General features: G+C 38.9%; 2 protein-coding genes across 5 annotated transcripts in view; one reads left to right on the forward strand and one right to left on the reverse strand.

Moving 5' to 3' along the window:
• Nucleotides 1-3,074, forward strand: part of STXBP3 (syntaxin binding protein 3) — a 75,846-nt gene extending 72,772 nt beyond the window's left edge. For all 4 annotated transcript variants that reach the window (XM_035252348.3, XM_035252350.3, XM_002751162.6 and 1 more), the window contains 2 exons: nt 1,520-1,668; nt 2,579-3,074. In XM_035252348.3, coding sequence (XP_035108239.1) covers nt 1,520-1,668; nt 2,579-2,673 — 244 coding nt within the window. In that variant the 3' untranslated portion in view covers nt 2,674-3,074. The remainder of the gene's footprint in view (nt 1-1,519; nt 1,669-2,578) is intronic.
• Nucleotides 3,075-9,653: 6,579 nt separating this feature from the next.
• AKNAD1 (AKNA domain containing 1) overlaps nt 9,654-14,101 on the reverse strand; it is a 36,532-nt gene continuing 32,084 nt past the window's right edge. The window contains exons 13-15 of the mRNA XM_002751166.8: nt 13,810-13,891; nt 10,661-10,790; nt 9,654-9,924 (exon numbers count right to left, since the gene is read on the reverse strand). Coding sequence (XP_002751212.3) covers nt 9,793-9,924; nt 10,661-10,790; nt 13,810-13,891 — 344 coding nt within the window. The 3' untranslated portion in view covers nt 9,654-9,792. The remainder of the gene's footprint in view (nt 9,925-10,660; nt 10,791-13,809; nt 13,892-14,101) is intronic.

The raw sequence follows: 14,101 nt of genomic DNA on the forward strand, positions 1-14,101 counted from the left end.
AAGCTAATAATTTTTACCAGTGGAACCTGTGAACAAAAAAAGTGATTCCTATGCTCTAGAGCAGTGCTAGCCAATAGAACTTTCTGCAGTGATAGAACCATTCTGTGTCGGCACTGTATATGACAGCCACTAGCCACAAGTGGCTGTTGGGTACTGGATATATGGCTGGTGTGGATGAATAACTGAATTTCTTATTTTATTTAATTTTAACTAATTCAAATTTAAATAGCCTCATGTGGCTAGTGGCCACTATACGGGAGTCTGGAAATCTAGAGCAATCTGGAGGAGGAATGGTAATTACTACTATTTATTGAGTATTATTACCCAACACCAGATTCCCTACTTAGTATGTTCTCTACATTGTTTCATTTCATCCTTGTAACAACCTTTGAGGTTTTGTTTGTTTGTTTGTTTTCCCCCCTTTTTTATTGCATTTTAGGTTTTGGGGTACATGTGAAGAACATGCAAGATTGTTGCATAGGTACACACATGGTAGTGTGATTTGCTGCCTTCCTCCCCATCACCTATATCTGGTATTTCTCCCAATGATATCTCTCCCCAACTCCCCATCCCCTGCTTTCCCTCCCCTATTTCCCCCTATAGACCCCAGTGTGTGATGCTTCCCTCCCTGTGTCCACCTGTTCTGATTGTTCAACACCCACCTATGAGTAAGAACATGTGGTGTTTGATTTTCTGTTCTTGTGTCAGTTAACTGAGAATGATGGTTTCCAGGTTCATCCATGTCCCTACAAAGGACACAAACTCATCGTTTTTGATGGCTGCATAATATTCCATGGTGTATATGTGCCACATCTTCCCTGTCCAGTCTTATCATCAATGGGCATTTGGGTTGGTTCCAGGTCTTTGCTATTGTAAACAGTGCTGCAGTGAACATTTGTGTGCATGTGTCCTTATAGTAGAACTATTTATAATCCTTTGGGTATATACCCAGTAATGGGATTGCTGGGTCCTTTGAGGTTTAGAAGTGAAGTTAAGTAACTTGCTGAAAGTCATACTGAATCAAAAACAAGCAGAATACAAATCAAAACCCAGGTCTAATTCTTAACAGCCAACCTCTTACCATCATAAGTTCCTGAATTCCGTTCCAGCAGGGAACAACCAAATACCACATCAGCTCCAAAGTAATACTTGCCTCTTTCCTCTTCACGTCTTCAAAACTTTATCAGTGCCACTCTGTACTTTTTTTTTAATTTCAAGAAGTTGCAGACTTCTCACGTATATTATTTATTATGAAATAATAAGGGGGTGGGTGTTAGCTCTACTCTATAGGTTAAAATGCCAAGCCATATTATGCGTGATTTGTTAAAACTGTTTTTGAAATGTGGCTCTCTTGCTTAACTCTTGGTGTTCTAGTCATATTATGGTTAAGTCATTTCCTTAAAAATCAGTGTAATTGGTAGCAAGTTTGAGTTTGGTCGAGTTAGGCTTTTTAAGTCTTCAAGCATTATGGCTTTGGAAATGTTTATAACATGTTTACTTTTTTTAAATTACTTTTTAGTGCTCGCCAGAAACCCAGAGCTAATTATTTAGAAGACCGAAGAAACGGGTCAAAGCTGATTGTTTTTGTAATTGGAGGGATTACATACTCTGAAATGCGTTGTGCTTATGAAGTTTCTCAGGCACATAAATCCTGTGAAGTTATTATTGGTAAGACTTTTCTGTTTTTAAACACAAACTCTAAATGCAAAAAAATACACATGTAGAATGTTATCTTGCATTATACATTTGAGACAAAATTTAATGCAAAAAACATTGTTAACCTTAGAATGTGTTTTATCTCATGTATTGGGGTTTTTTCCTGGTTAACTTTTTGATAGTTTTATTTTTAAATATGCTTATTTGATGAAGAGGAGCTTGCTCCTTTAAAATAGTATGTTCTGTACATTTGCTTAACTATCAAATAGTTTTTTATGCACAAATACATTTGCACTTCAAATATATTTTGAAGTTTTTGTGGCTATGGACATGACATTGGCAAGGCCTGTGTGGAATTCAGTTTTAAGAATTTCAGGCCAGGCTAGTGGCTCATGCCTTTAATCCGAGCACTTTGGGAAGCCAAGGCAGAAGGATCACTTAAGGTCAGGAGTTTGAAAGCAGCCTGGGTAATAAAGCAAAACCCCATCTCTACAAAAAATAAATAAGAATTTCAGTCAAAGCCAATGATAGGTAAACCCTCCTGACCCATGGAGGTGCTAGATTTGTGTGTTAAGCCTTGACCTGCAGCACTGCTTAATAGGTCTCTGTTTTTGAACAATAACTATTACAGTGCTGAGGATAGGGTAATCTCCAGTTTTGCTCTTCAGTGTACCAGTGTATAGCACAAAGTAGACAAAGCACTAGGAATGGCCACTGTTTCTGAAAAGTTACTGAGCATGCTCAGTGGTGAGGAAGGTTTGAAACATTGTAGCATAGGCAGATTTCAGGTAGATCTTACAGGAATTTTGTTAAATTGCCCCAGGCTACTGTACTTTGTATGTTTGAAGGACAACACATTATAAAAGTGAAGGAAAACTGATTTAACTGCTGGCCTCTGAACAGTTCTCTTTTCTCCTACCAGGTTCTACGCATATCTTAACACCCAAAAAGCTGTTGGATGATATAAAGATGCTGAATAAACCCAAGGATAAAATCTCCTTTATTAAGGACGAATAGCTTCTCTTTTTGGAGGGTTTAGAGATTCTTACTAATATGTTGAACTAAAATAGAAAGAAAATGTTGCTGTCATGTAATTTAAACAATGTAAATATTTTATAGAATAATGGCTTTTCAAATACATTTCTTAAGGACCTTTAGGATTATGTATTACTGGATTTGCCATTTTTGATAATTTAAATATTGCTGCTGCCTTGTAGATGTTGAGAAGAAATGTTCAAATGCTTTCTAAAAGAAAATGTTTTCACCTTTGGAGCAGAATATATTAGAGTTGTCGGTGATTTTTCACAGCCACCTGTGTACATACTAATTACCCACCAGATACTTATATCTGTCTCATGCTGAAGTATAGTTTTTTTGGGAAAGAAAGATTTTAAGTAAAGAGATTATAAAAGTAAAAACTGTAAATGTGTATGTATGATAGAATTGTTTCCTATAAGTGCAGCTTTTCTTTCAACTAAAATTCACCGTTTTACGTGTAAAATAATTCAGTCATTAATAGAAATGGAGTGATTTCACAGTGTATACTATCTTGCCACATACTTCAAAGAACACAATTTTGTATAATTTTGAAATCATGTATGTTTAAATTAGAAAACCAAAAATAATCATGAACATTCTAAGAGAAAATAAATGTAGAATTTAAAAAATGATCCTGCTTTGTTTTTTCTGTAGGGGAGAGGGGAAAGTTTGAAATTTTAAAAGTTCTAAATTAGAGTAGCAAAGAAGAAAAAGAATGTACCATAATATTCCCACCAAGATAACGCCTAATGACTTTTTAAAAAATAATGTAATCTCTATATAAGGTTAGATAATATACGTCTGCAGGAGTGTTTTGTTAAACAAAGGGAATGTCTTTGTTTCAGATCTCTTCTTTTACTTCTTTTACTCATAGTGTTCTGTCATACAGCAGACCGTAGTTTTATTGATTCAGAGTTTTGCTCTTATAAATAATGCTGCATTGTTTAGGTACTTACCTTTGCAAACTTACACGAACATTTCCATAATGTAAATTCCTGGCAGTGGTCAAGAGATTTGTGCATTTAAATATTGATGGATATCCATTTTTAGTTTTAATATAGATAAATCCATCACTTTTCCATTTTGGCTTCTGAATTTTATGTGCTATTTAGAAATACCTTCCATGCTCCAGGATTATAAATTCACACATGGTTTCGTCTAGAACATTTTGACAGATTCACTGTATTTTTTTTACAGGTAACTCACCCATCTGGGATTGATTTTAATGTAAGAATGTGTGCTAGTTGTTGTCCCTTAGCACTTGGCATGGCATTCCATGCCTCCTTACCCCATACCACAGTGGATGAAAGGCTAAGCATGAAGTTTTTCAGACTCTAAGATAAGTAAGGTGTGAACAGTTTACATTCTATCAGTGATGTGCACTTGGTCAAGATTTGAAGGCAGAGGCCATCTACTAGTAGACAAGCTCCTGCAGACAGGAATTGTTTGTAGCAACCAGACTCCACGTTTTAGTGTCTCATCACCTGCTTCATGGGTATGAGTTAATGCTGTGGCATCAGCACTAGCTTCCTGTCCTTTGGGTCACAGATGGTAAAATGATCGTGGGTCTCCAGTTTCTGCTCCTACTTCTTTTTCAATGATTTTTGTAAGGACCTAATTCTCTGTATTAAATCCCTTTCTGCTTGAAATATCTAGAGAAGTTTATTTCCTGCATGGAACCCTGACTTTAGATAGAGTATTTCATAGTGGTCCAGCTTCACTCCTTTCTAAACAGCCAGATGTTATACCAGATTCTATTGGGTCATCTCTCTTTCCCCAACTAATATGAAATACCACCATTATCACAGACTAAATTTCCATTTGTATTGTGGTCTATTTCTGGATTCTCTTTTAATGACCTACAGTTTGTTTTGCATTTCTTTTTCCCTATTTCAATTCATGGTATGTTTTAATATGTAATGGGAGAAGTCCCTATTTCATCCACCTAAATTACTATTATTTTTCAGAAATTTTCTATCAGATTTTTCGAGATGAATTGTAGTATCATTTTGTTGAGTTCTCAAAAAAGTTATTTTGATCTTTATATTGTTTATAGGTTAATTTAGGAAAAATTAATATCTTTATAATGCTGAAACTTGATATTCAGGAATGTGGAATGTCTTTTCATTTATCTAAATCTTTATAACCCTCAGAATCTTCATTTTCTTTATAAAGTTACTGCACATTGTCAAAATACCTTATTTTTGTAGTTTCATTGTGGGTTGAATCTTCTATTATTTTCAAATGAGTTTTTTCTATATAGAAAATATACCTACTTTTGATTTTTTTTTTATTTATTTAATTTTTTTTTTTTAATAGAGACCAGGATCTTGTCACCCAGGCTGGAGTACAGTTGCATGATCATAGCTCACTGGAATCTTGAACTCCTGGGCCATAGTGATCCTCTTGCTTCAGCTGCCCAAGTAGCCAGGTCTACAGGTATGTGCTACCACATCTGGCTAATTTTTGGGGGTTTGTCTTTTTGTTTGTTTGTTTTCAAATAGACAGAGTCTGTGTTGCCCTGGCTGGTCTCGACTCCTGGCCTTAAGCAATCCTGCTGTCTTAGCCTCCCGAAGTGCAGGGATTACAGGTGTGAGCCACTGTACCTGGCCAACTTTTGATAAGTTAGCTTAACTTCATTAAGTATTGATAATAAAGGAATAATATACAAATGCTTACTTAATGCTTTCTATTATTAACTCATTCAGTCTTCTCATATATTCCTGTGAGCATAGGTACTGTGATTATCATGTCTGTTTTAAAGCTGAGGAAACTGAGACACAAAGAGATACATTAACTTGGTGTGGATGAGTGTGTGAAAAGGAAGAGCTTGGCACAATAAACAGCCCTCTTTGCAAATTAGGCATGAAAACAATACATGTCTAGTAAGAGGATTAGTTTTTGGTGTCTGCATTTTATCTGAGATCTTTGTATGCCTCAGTGACTCCCTCTCCAGGGTGAGGACATGTACTGGTTAGATATTTAGATTAATCCAATGGCCTGGAACAAATGGAACTAAGAGTGTGATGACAGCAAACACTGGACTGTTTATTCATTCAATCCCTTAACACCTCAGTGATCACTTTACCCTGATCACACTGAAATTGGATGCTTTGGGTCCTATATTTCACATATATGTTAAACTTTGAATTGCAGAGACCCTTTGTTTACTAAATATCTTATGAATTTGAAATCCTAAGAGGTCATCTCACATGAATTCCTTGTATAAGCTGATTTTTTCCCCATAGAATTAGCAATTACAGTCCAAAGCAGAAGGATCACTTGAGCCCAGGAGTTTGAGACCATCCTGTACAACATAGTGAGACCATATCTTTTTTTTTCTTTTTCTCTGTGAAGATTCTGAAAGTAGTGAGACCACATCTCTACAAAAAAAAAGTTGGCTTTGGTGACACGCACCTCTGATTCCAGCTACTACTCAAGAGGCTGAGGCAGGAGGATTGCTTGAACTAAGGAGGTAGAGGCTGCAGTGAACTGTGATCACACAACTGTACTTTAGCCTGGGCGAGAGTGAGTCCCCTGTCTCAAAAAAAAAAAAAAAACTACAGGTTCTGATTTCAAGACCCAGAAAAAGACCTTTTTGTTGTTGCAACCAACAGAAGCCATTTGTTCACTATCTCTGAAGCACAGTTTTGCTTCCTGTTGAAATGTGCTTTGTTTATAAAGTACAGTGGATTCACATTCTTCAACCATATTAGTAAAAAATAAGGATATCTTTATTAATCCTGTTATCTGATTCCTAGACCCTTAGTCTCGACTGCTCCAGGGTCACAACAGGAGTTCACAGGGTCACAAAATTCTTGGATTTGAGCCCCAAAGGGCCTGACCCCACATTGTTGTGTAAGATATGACACCTCAGTTCTTCCCTAGGTACTTTATACCCTTGGTAAGTCCTATTGGTATGCAAGCAGATTTCTTCTAAAATCAAAGGAGCAAGGAATGTCTTCCTCCTATAGAAACATTTTTACTACCAAAACAATGTTTTGTCTATTAAATATAAATACATATTCGTTTTTAGTACAAATTAGGCCTATTTTATATAATTCATTAACAAGATTACAATAGAAAGGATAAAAAGATGAGATTTCTTTTGCAAAATCTAATAGTTAACTAAAGGGGATGGCTAGAACTTTCTCTGAAAGACGATAAAAGCCCTCTACAAACAGTCCCATTGCATCCTGCTGGCGGCTTCAAGCAGCCAGAGCACAGCTAGACCTTGGAGTAAATACTAAGAGGCCCCTGCACCCTGGAGACTCCCAAGTGTTTTTTACAGCACCACTGCTTTCAGGCAATGCTGAGCCCCTTGACCCCCAGCAAGCAAATTAGGGGTACCATTGTTTTTACTTTATAAGCTTGTTTTTCTGGTTTATTACTGGAACAGAATTAGAAGAGAAGTCATAAGAATTGACACAAAAGAACTGCATGAGGGAGGAGATGGCCAGTACTACAGAAGCAGTAAGTATAGAGTTATCCTTGTAAATCAGAGCCTAGTGCCTTACTAGAACTCCTTAAGGGCATTGCCTGCCTTTTTTCTGTTTATTAGATTAGTCATGTTGCAGTGATTCTCACAATGACCCCTAATCTTCAAGGAAATGGAAAATTACATTTAGAATATGGTTTGATAAAGCAGAAATGGGCCAAATTTTTTAAATCAAAAATAATTATAATTGCCAATTTCTATAAATGTTAATTTGAGGGATTTAGAAATATTCATTAATGGTAGATGTTTCTAACCAAGGTTCCGTGGATTTGTTTCAGGGTATCCATGAACTTTTTAAAATTATTTTTTTCCATGAGAAGGCAGAGCATGGGGGAAGGGAGACTCCATAGCTTTCACCAGATTCTCAAAAAAGGATGAGCCCAAAAAAGGTTAAGAACAAATGAATTAAATAAGAACACTTCAAGCCAGAGATTATGTGATTTTTAAACTTGGGGATGAGATAGTGACACTTGGCATGTAAAACAGGTTAGCAAGTTGTGATTCAATTGAGATATGTGATGAAGCTGGAAGCCTCTTAGAACTGCCAAAAAAACAAAATGTCAACAAATTGAGTCCAGTGACCTAACTGGCTTTTTTTTAGCAATTCATGAATTGGGCAGCGTCTGGTCTATGAAATAGAAAGGCTGAGGGCAGGGAGGAGGTTTTATAGGCAGAAAAGGCAGAAGAAAGCAGATAAAAGGAACAATAGGTATCTTTGTATGGGTTGTAGCAGAGGGGACTTCCTTATGCCAGCTCAGGTTGATGGGGCCCCTTCTAATGGGATACTGTGAATGTTCTGGGATTTTGTAAAAAAAAAAAAAAAAGGCCTATTGTAAAGTTCAGTTTGATTATGTGGCACCTAACATGAGTGACTCCATTCTAGTTTGGTTTGGTCTGTTGGGATCTCATGCAGGAGCTCAGTCCAAAAAAAAAAAAATGACCTCCCGTAAGTTTTATTTAGTAGAACATGCACAAGTTTAAGCTCTGTTTTTTCTCTTACAGTACTACCCATAGTTCCTTGCTATCTTCTTTACAGGGCCACAGCCTAAAGTAAATTTAACCATAGTCAGAGGTATTTTCACACTGACCTCTGCTTTATCTCTTCCAGGGTATCCTAAACCAATTTATAAGCCCCAAAGTTAAAAACAGCCCATTCTCCAGCCAGCTAGACAAATTGCAGCTGCCCACACTGGCACAAAAATCTAAAGTGGGAACAGATTCAGCTCCCTCCTGACCACTGAGCCAAACTTGGGGGTTGAGAAACCATTCATTGAATGTCTGGGGTGAATGAAGATCAGAAGTTTCAGGAAAGGGGGAAAGAGCCAAACCCTGCTCTTCTGTCACTAAAGAGGTAATAAATCAGTCTTAAGCAAATCAAAAGCTTACTTTGAAAAAATAAAATGCCTGCTCTGGTCTACATGAAACATTACAAATTTACTTAATCTCTGGTACACAGTTTTAATGAATTGTCTTTTCCAAAATATTATTAATCTAAGGCTATTATTTTTGCAAATTTCTGATTTTAAGATACCGCTAAACAGATAATTTTGATTTGTAACATAAGTATATCGTAAGAATGTCATATAGTACAGAAAATAAGGTAAAAAAAACCCTTCTCCCCCGAAACTCCCAGTTTTATTTACTAGCGGTTCACTTAAGATTTTTTAGGTTTCTTTCCTGAAAATATGTATACCCTTGAAAAAAGAATACACAAATGAAGAGCCAGGTACGGTGCTTACCTGTAGACCCAGCCACTCAGGAGGCTAAGGCAGGAGGATTGCTTGAACCCAGGAGTTCAAGTCCAGCCTAGGCAACATAATAAGACCCCTGTCTCTTTAAAAATATATACAAATGAGGTTAGAAGTAACATATATATATGCTTAGGCATCTTGCTTCTTTCACTATTTTGCAGATAATCCAACCTCATTCTTTTTGGTGGTTACAAAGTATTGTCATTTATGAATCATCACAGGAGGTATTTAGATTAGTTCCCCCTTGGGGTTATTACCATCAGTGCTCCAGTGGCCTTCCCTCTACATATATCATGCAACATTGTATGACTTGTATATAAAGGAAATTCCTAGTGGTGGAATTGCTGCTCTGAAGGCACATGATTTAGAATTTGTGGAACTTGGTAGATACTAAAAAATAGTCTCCCAAAAAGGTTGCATTTCTGCCAACAGCCTATGAGACGACCAGTTTCCCTCCATCCTCACACAGGCTTCCTTCAAACATTTTTTCAGACCTAATAGATAAAAGAAAACTCATTGTTTTGTTTTGATTTCTTTTATTATGAGTTAGGAAGAACATAGATTTATTTTAAAATAAATACCTGTTGGCTACTTTTGATTTTAAGAATCAGAAGTCCTTTCTTTTTTTCTAGATTTATTAAAAATAAGTCCTTGTTTACTGCTTTTGATTTTAAGAATCAGAAATCCCTTCTTTTTTTCTTTTTCCTTGTAAGTACTTTGTGTTACACATTTCTTACAGTTTTTGTGTTTTCTCTAGAAAGTTCTTTCCCTAAATTGTGCAGTAAGCAAAATACATTTTGGGGGAAGATCAAGTTTTCTTTGCATTTTTTTCTTTTTCCTGGCATTGAACTAGTATTTCAGCCGATTCCTCCACCTCTGTGCTTTAGCAAGGTCTTCTGCAATCATTTTAATCATTTGATCTGTAGTTTCTTTCAAAATGGTTGCTGTCCTTAGGGCATGATCCAAAGCCGAGTTTAGATTCTACAGAGAAAAAGTCCACACATTTTAATTACATAAACTAAGTGCTGTTTCTGCTCATTGGGTTCTCTCATTAAACATTACAAGGTGGAATTTTTGGAGCATTCCTATTTTCCACTTGGTCTATTTCTGTTTTTGAGGGTTGGTTTCCTAGGAGACCAGTCTGAGATGGAATATATTTGTTAGGGAAAGGGATTGAAAAAAAGATCAGCACGTGACTGATGGGCATGAATCAGAGGGTGAGGTCAGCCGCCAGCTGGGCTGTTTCCCTGCCGCAGAGAAAGAATAGAAGAACAGCTCTTAGGGGCCATTGATGGGGATTTGGGAGCTATAACCACTGAGAGGGTACTCAGGGATACAGCGCATGCGTGTGTAAACATTTGAAAGTGGACTGGGGATTCGAGTTAGTGACTTGAAATAGGAAACCACTGGCAACCCTGATCACAGTGTCACTGGAACAGACCCAGTGCCTTCAAGCCCGGGCCAGGGATATCCTGTAGCTGAGGCACCAGCCACAAATCACTTTCTCCAGGAAATTTCCCTTGGAACCAATTTAGGAATAATACAGACCATGCAGCTGCTGAGGCTGTGTGTCTTTAGCTTAGTACTGAGCATATGTCTTTAGCAGAGCGTTTTCTGAAGCCCTGATACTGTAATAACTTCAGAGCTGTCAGTTCTTTGGTCATCAAGATCAAACTACGAGCTGCACGGATTCTTGAATGATTTTCTAAGTCCTCACCTTAGATTCTGTTTCTTCAGTGCTATCAAAGTCATCTAAGGATTTGCTTCCAGAATTCCTGCAGGAGTAGAAATGGGGCGAGGGTGTTGCAAGGTCTGAGCTGTAGGTCCTGAAAGCGTGAAGATTTTTTCTGGAAGACAAAAGCACATTGATACTTGTGTAAAGCACCACCCTCTACCACACTCTTGTTCACGTCAGCTCCGTGGTCGGTAATAGCTCTATGTGTGTGGTTTGGGCGGTGGATTTGTGCACCCGCTGCCTTCGTAGCTCTCGTGCTCCCATGTGGCTGACCACGGCTGAGCTTCAGAAAAAGGTTGTTGCCATGACCATGAGGGTTTTTCCTCCCAGAATTTATCTGCTTTTCCTCTGGTGCAGGAAGAGGCAAGACTCCAAAGACATTTTTTATTCTGTTTTCATTCTTTTGGGGCCAACTTTCTACCTTGCGTTTTTATAAAACAAATACACAAAACTACAAATTACAGGTACCTTGGGTTGAGTTCATTCTGGCACCAGTGAGCTTTCACCCCAAGGAGGCAGAAGCAGTCAAAAAATAAAAGCCGCTCCTTTTGAAGTAAACAGGCTGCCCTTGCCTGCCACACTGCGATGGGTTCTGTCTCAGGGATGGGCTGAAGTCTGCTCTAGGTGAATTAGGGGTGCAAGGCCACTGGGCTGTTCAGATCGTGCAGAGCATGGCTCTGGGGGGCTATTTGCATAGTCTGTGAAGGTCACTGCCTGAAGTTACGCTTTTCTCAAGCAGGAGCAGTGGCCCTGAGGGAAGCCATGAGAACTTGCCTGTTGACAGGGCTGTCATAGAGCCACCCTCACATCTTCCCCTAGCTTCAGGTTTCCACTGTTAAACATTACTTCTTTGGTACATAAAACACTTTTGAGCAATATCATCTTCAGAAAACATCCCTTCTTCCCTCTCCCCTGCCATATGAACATCAGTCAGTTCTGCAAGTTATTTTAAAACATTGGATTGATCCTCTAGGCAATAGGTAGTCCAGCATCAGGGGCCGGCAACTAATGAAATACTCTGGGTAGGGGATGGCAGAGTGCTGCAGAGTCCTCTCTCTCCCCGTATCTCATCTGTCTCCACTGTCAACAATGCAATAACAGCCATCACCTGCTGAGTACTTATTATGAGGTGGGTACCATTCTAAGTGCTTTGTATGTATGGACTCAGTCCTCAATGAGTTTGGCACTATGAAATGGAGGCACAGAGATGTCAAGGAAACTGCCCAAGGACACAGAACCAAGACAAACCCAAAAAGTTGGCCGGGTGCGGTGGCTCACACCTGTAATCCTAGCACTTTGGGAGGCCAAGGAGGGTGATCACCTGAGGTCAAGAGTTGGAGACCAGCCTGGCCAACATGGCAAAAGCCCATCTCTACTAAAAATACAAAAATTAGCTGGGTGTGGTGGCCAGTGCCTATAATCCCAGCTACTTTGAAGGCTGAGGCAGGAGAATCACTTGAACCCAGGAGGCAGAGGTTGCAGTGAGCCAAGATCTTGCCATTTCACTCTAACCTGGGCAAAAGAGCAAAACTTCATCTCAAAAAAACAAGAAGTCTCCAAAGGCCACATTCTTAAATTCTTAAATATTTTTAAAACATGGGGCTAGACTATGTTAGAGGGTAGTAGGTTCAGACTGAGTGGCTCTGAGTGAGAGCCTGAACTGTTAGCCACTCTGCTGCACTGTTGGTTCTGTCTTTTAAATAGCTCTTGAATGCAGACACAGACTTTTCTCTTTCCATCTCCACCCTTAGCCAAGCTGCAGCATTCTCACCTGAATTATTTCACTAGCCTCTTATTTGGCCTTTGTCCTCCAATCTTAACTCCTCTAATTCATTTCTACTCCCTCAGTAGCTAGACTGATCCTTTAAAACACTAAAAAACTTTTTAAATTCTCTGATTAAAAAACTTAATTGTGGAGGGGATGGCCTGCTATAGTGGCTCATGCTTGTAATCCCAGTGCTTTGGGTGACCGAGGTAGGAGGATCGCTTGAGAGTAGGAGTTTAAGATCAGCCTGGGAAACATAGTAGGACCCCATGTCTACCAAAAAAAAAAAGTAGCTGGCTGTGGTATCACATGCCTCTACTCCTGGCTACTCAGGAAACTGAGGCAGGAAGATCAGCCTAGGAGGTCAAGTCTGCAGTGAGCCAAGATTGTACTCTAGCCAGAGCAACAGAGCAAGACCCTGCCTCAAAAAACTTTTTTTTAAACTTCACTGGGGGAGCCAGACATCTGTAATCCCAGTGCTTTGGGTGACCAAGGTGGGAGGATCACTTGAGGTCAGGAGTTCAAGACTAGCCTGGACAACACAGCGAGACTCTGTCTCTACAATTTTTTTTAAAATTTGCACTGATAGCCCTACTCAGGAGGTGAGGTGGGAGGATGGCTTGAGCCCAGGAGTTAAGGCTGCAGCAAGATATGATCACCATGGCACTCCAGCCTGGGTGACAAAGGGAGACCCTGTCTCTCAAAATAAAAACTAATTAACAAAAAAATAACCACCCTAGTTGGCTTCCCCTTGCTCCTAAGAATCTGAAATACTTCCTGGAATTGACAAGCCCCTGTAGCGTCTGGCCCTGGCAATCCCATCAACCTTCGCTCATCAGCCTCATCTTGCTCCACTGCCACTCCCTCTTTTGGGTTCCAGCCACACCATTCCTCAACTTGCCAAACGCCCCCTCAAACCAGGAAGCTTTCTGAGACTGGAATGTTCTTCACTGCCCCCAGGTCTCCTTGCTAGTTCATTCATACTTATCCTTTGAAGCTCAGCTTCTCTTAACTACCAAATTAGATCAGTAGGACTTTGTGCACCCCTTTCTTGGCACTTACAAAGACTGTGGCTTCTCTGCCAAAACAGTAAGCTCTGTGAGAGCAGGGATGGTGGCTGGCTTTATCCTGTGTCCTCAGTACCTAGCACAATGACTTGATTTATTGAATAAACAAACGTTTACTCAAACATTTGTTGAATAAACAAATGAAGGATTGAAGTATTAGATAGGTTTAGGTTTGAATCATGGCTCTACTAATAATCATCTAGGTTATCTTGGGGTAGGTAGTTAATGCACTATCAAGTACACTTCATGCACCCAACCAATAAGAGAGGTTTTGTTAGTAATAATGAAATAATACTTACTTTCCTGGGGTGGGCTCATGTTCACCTTTACAGGATTTTGAATTCACTCTCTGAGAACAGATCCGTTTTGGCTTTAAAAAAGCTGAAAAATGTTAGCTATGATTAAATTCAGATGATCAAAAATGAGCCCCAAATGGTCATATGTATCATTTCTTGAACTTTTTATGTGAATGAAATAATAAAATTTTAATAAATCAGAAAACTGGGAAACAGACAACAAAGAACTTTTGCTGGGTATGGTGGCTCATGTCTGTAATCCCAGTGCTTTGGGAGGCTGAGACGGGAGGATTGT

This window comes from Callithrix jacchus, chromosome 7, assembly GCF_049354715.1.
Source record: "Callithrix jacchus isolate 240 chromosome 7, calJac240_pri, whole genome shotgun sequence".
Lineage (NCBI taxonomy): Eukaryota > Metazoa > Chordata > Mammalia > Primates > Cebidae > Callithrix > Callithrix jacchus.